The sequence below is a fragment of the Otolemur garnettii genome, unplaced genomic scaffold (assembly GCF_000181295.1).
Source record: "Otolemur garnettii isolate 467f Iridium unplaced genomic scaffold, OtoGar3 scaffold00050, whole genome shotgun sequence".
NCBI classification, from domain to species: domain Eukaryota; kingdom Metazoa; phylum Chordata; class Mammalia; order Primates; family Galagidae; genus Otolemur; species Otolemur garnettii.
The window spans coordinates 11329411-11333263 of record NW_003852445.1 but is presented as its reverse complement, the minus strand read 5'-3'; the positions used below and the strand labels follow the sequence as shown (position 1 = coordinate 11333263).

Here is a 3853-nt window from a genome sequence, read left to right as displayed (position 1 = left end):
AAAAACAGGATGAGTTAAAGTCATAATAGTGCATGGTGTAATATAAATATATTTATAACTATAATACTAAGATTTTGGATATTTAGAAATTAATTCCTGTGTCATAATCCCAAAATCTAAGTCCTAATAATTTATGAAAGCTTTTATTTTTTTCCTGTAGAAAATGGACTGTCTCTGATTTTGTTTGGTTTGACTCAAGAGGAGTTTTTAAACAGGCTAATGATCCATGGAAGTGCCAGTACTGTGGACTCTCTCTGTCACCTCAATGGTTGGGGGAGGTGCTCAATTCCCATACATGCACTAGAGGTAAGAGAATTAAATGTCTGTGAAATTTTACTTGATTGTTTTCTATCATATACTCTTGTTTGAAGATTTGGGAGAATTCATTTAACCTAGCAGCAAAAAGAATTATAATCTTTATCCATCTGTTTGCTCATATCTAGCTATTTCATTAGTTCTGCTTAGCACTTTACCCTTTTTGGCTGGGAAAGATGTAAGATTATAATAAATATTTAAATAATTTAAATAATTAAATAATAATTAAATATTCCTGAAAAAGATACAGGAAATATAGGCAACAATAAGCTCATAAGACCAAATGAAGTGGAAACAGCTGGGGAAAACTTGAGCAGGAATGTTCTTTTATTCCTTCCTATGCTCACTACTTTTCTTATCTAGCTTTAGAGAAGATATAACCTGAATTTACATAGCATTTTGTAGTTCACAAAACTCTTTTATATGCAATATTTAATTTTTTCCTAAAATAACTATATGAGATAAATTGGATAGTTTTTATTCTTTTCATTTTATAGATGAAGAAACAGGCTCATAGTGGTTGAGTGACTCTGAGCCATACTAATAAAGATAGAAGGTAGAAGCAAAGTCAGGTCCAGATGCTAGACTTTCTGAGATTTACACATATTTTTTCCCATTCTTTGGGTTATCTTTTCACCTTCTTGTTGAGGTCCTTTGAAACCCAAATGTTGTTAATTCTAATGAAGTCTGTTTATTTTTGTCATTTGTGTTTTTCATGTTGTAGCTGAGAAACCATTGCCTAGTCTCAGGTCACAGAGATTTACTCATGAGTTTCATGGTTTTAGCTCTTATGGTTAGGTTTACAGTGCATTTTCAGTTAATTTTTATATATGGTACGAGGAAGGGATCCAACTTCATTTTTTTTGCACATGGTTGTTCAATTGTTCTAGCACTATTTCTTTTTTTTTTTTTTAATTGAATGGTAACTATGTACATTAATGCACTTCTAGGGTACATTGTGGGATTTTCACACACAATCCGAAACACTATATCAAACTGGGTAACATAGCCTTCCTGTCATTTTCTTAGTTATTATTTTAAAACATTCACATTCTGCTCTTAGAAAGATTCACTTGTACCCTTGTAAGACAAACCTCAGAAGTGATCCCTCCAATCCCCCTCCCTCCACTCATTCCCCCCTCCCCTCTAGCACTATTTGTTGAAGAACTTATTACTTCCAGGCATCGTAAATCTATCCAGAAATAATCATGTTTACTATTTGGAGGTTATTTCATTATAATTGTTTTTTTCATATATATTAATGATAAGCAGGTGTTGTCATTAATCTTACTTACTGTATAGAGAAACACTGTTATGCCCATTTTATAAATTAGGGAACTGAAGCACAGAGAGGTTAGGAAATGTAATTCTACTGTACACGAGCATAAAGTGGTAGTGCCAGGTTTATAACTCAGGCATTATGACTCCAGAACTTTTCTTTTCGTATGTACAGTATGCATGTCTATAGTCTTACATATTGCATGAACATTGTTTTAGACTTCTTTTCTCCCCACATAAAAATGAATGAATATTGTATATTTTAAGCAGGTAACAATAGCAGTAATAATAAAATAAATATTCTTTAAATCCATATCAAGGCAAGAAATAGAATATCATGAATGTTTTAAATGTGCATCCTTCCCTGATCCTATTCTCCTACCTTGTCTAGCCTCAGACTTAACCACCATTCTGAAATTTTTAACCATTCCCATGATTTTCCTTGTTTTACTCTATAAAAATATACCCCCAAATATTGTTATTTAGTTTTTGCTACTGTTGAATTTTGTATAAAAAGGAATCATTATGTATATTCTTTGGAAACTTGCTTTTTTCCCCCCTTCAGCATGATTTTTCTGTGATTCATCCGTGTTCACCTGTATAACCACAGTTCGTTCAGTTTCATCCCCACTGTATAAATGTATCTTTATCCAACTTTAAGTTCTTTGCACTTTTTTCGTATCATAAGCAGTATTGCTGTAAAGTTTTTTATATACCTACTGTGGTACATGGTGCAAGAGTTTCTCTAGGGCAGGCGGTCCTTAAACTGTAGCCCGCCTAGGACGTTTATCCGGCCCACTGGGTGTTTTTGCCGCTGCTGCCTGTCCTGCTCAGCAGCTGACTCGACCCGGGGCCTGCAGTCTGGCCCTCCAATGATCTGAGGGACAGTGAACTGGCCCCCTGTTTAAAAAGTCTGAGGACCCTTGCTCTCTGAGGGTGATAGTAGGTTTGCTGGGTCATAGGGCATGCACATTTTAGATCTTACTAGATAATGATGCTCTGGTTTTCTAAAATTGTTGTATCAGTTTATGCTCTCACTAACAGCATATGTGGGTTCTCACTGTTGTTTCCTTGGCAACACTAACATGTTCAGATTTAAAATTTGTTCCCAATCTGATGATACGGTGGGTAAACAAGTAAACTTTGCATTTCCCTGATGATTAAGGTTGAGCATCTTTGTGTGTATGTGTGTGTATGATATTTGGATTTCTTTTGAAAAGTGACCAAGCTTTTTCTCTATTTAGGTGGGTGAGGGAGTTATCTTTTTCCTGTTGGTTTGTGATGTTTCATACGTTCTAGATACCAGTCCTCTGTTGTGTATATAGTATATTCTAATCTGTTGCATATCTTTTTACTCTTTCATAGAATCTTTAACGTTGTTCTTAATTTAAGTATAATCAGTTTTTCTTTATGATTAATGGTATTTGTGACTTCTGAGATCATAAAAATGTTTTTATATTTTTTCCTAAAAGTTTTTAAATTATAATGTTCATATTTATGTCCTTTATCCATTTGGAACTTATATTTATTTATACATGGTATGACTTATTTTTTCCTGTATTGAGAACCATTTGTCTTAGCACCATTTTTTGAAAAGTCCTTCCTTTTACTACTGATCTAAAATGTCTTGTGTGTCATGTATCAGGTTTCTGTATATACATGAGTTTGTTTCTGAGCTCTCTATTCTGTTTCATAGGTTTTTATCTATCCTTAGGCCAGTTCCACCCTGTCTTGATTACATGGAATTTAAATAAGGGCAGATTCCCTTAGCCTTGTTCTTCAGGGTACCTATTGTCTTTCTTTTAATCCTGGTATTTTAGGATCAGCTTGTCGAATTTAATGTAAAATTCTTAGGATTTTGGTTAGAATTACATTAAACTTGTATATCAAGTTGTAAAAGAATGACTTTTCTTTTTTGAGATAGGACTCACTATGTCATCCTCGCTAGAGTGCATTGGCATCACAGCTCACAGCAACCTCCAACTCTTGGGCTTAAGCGATTTTCTTGCCTCAGCCTCCCACTAGTTGGGACTACAGGCACCTGCCACAACGCCCAATTTTTTTTTTTTTATGTTGTAGTTGTCATTGTTGCTTTAGTTGGCCCAGGGCAGGTTTGAACCCACCAGCCTTGGTGTATGTGGCTGACACCATTAACCACTGTGCTACAGGCACTGAGTCAGGGAATGACATCGTCAAGATTAGATTTTTTTTTTTTTTTAAAGATAGTGTGGCTTGGTGCCTGTGGCTCAGGCGGCTAAGG

The 3853-nt window shown here is 34.9% G+C and overlaps 1 protein-coding gene across 2 annotated transcripts in view; it reads left to right on the top strand.

Annotated features, from left to right (window-relative positions):
* SPG11 (SPG11, spatacsin vesicle trafficking associated) overlaps nucleotides 1–3853 on the top strand; it is an 86346-nt gene that overhangs the window by 14006 nt on the left and 68487 nt on the right. For both annotated transcript variants that reach the window (XM_003791787.3, XM_023514247.1), the window contains exon 7: nucleotides 161–306. In XM_003791787.3, coding sequence (XP_003791835.1) covers nucleotides 161–306 — 146 coding nt within the window. The remainder of the gene's footprint in view (nucleotides 1–160; nucleotides 307–3853) is intronic.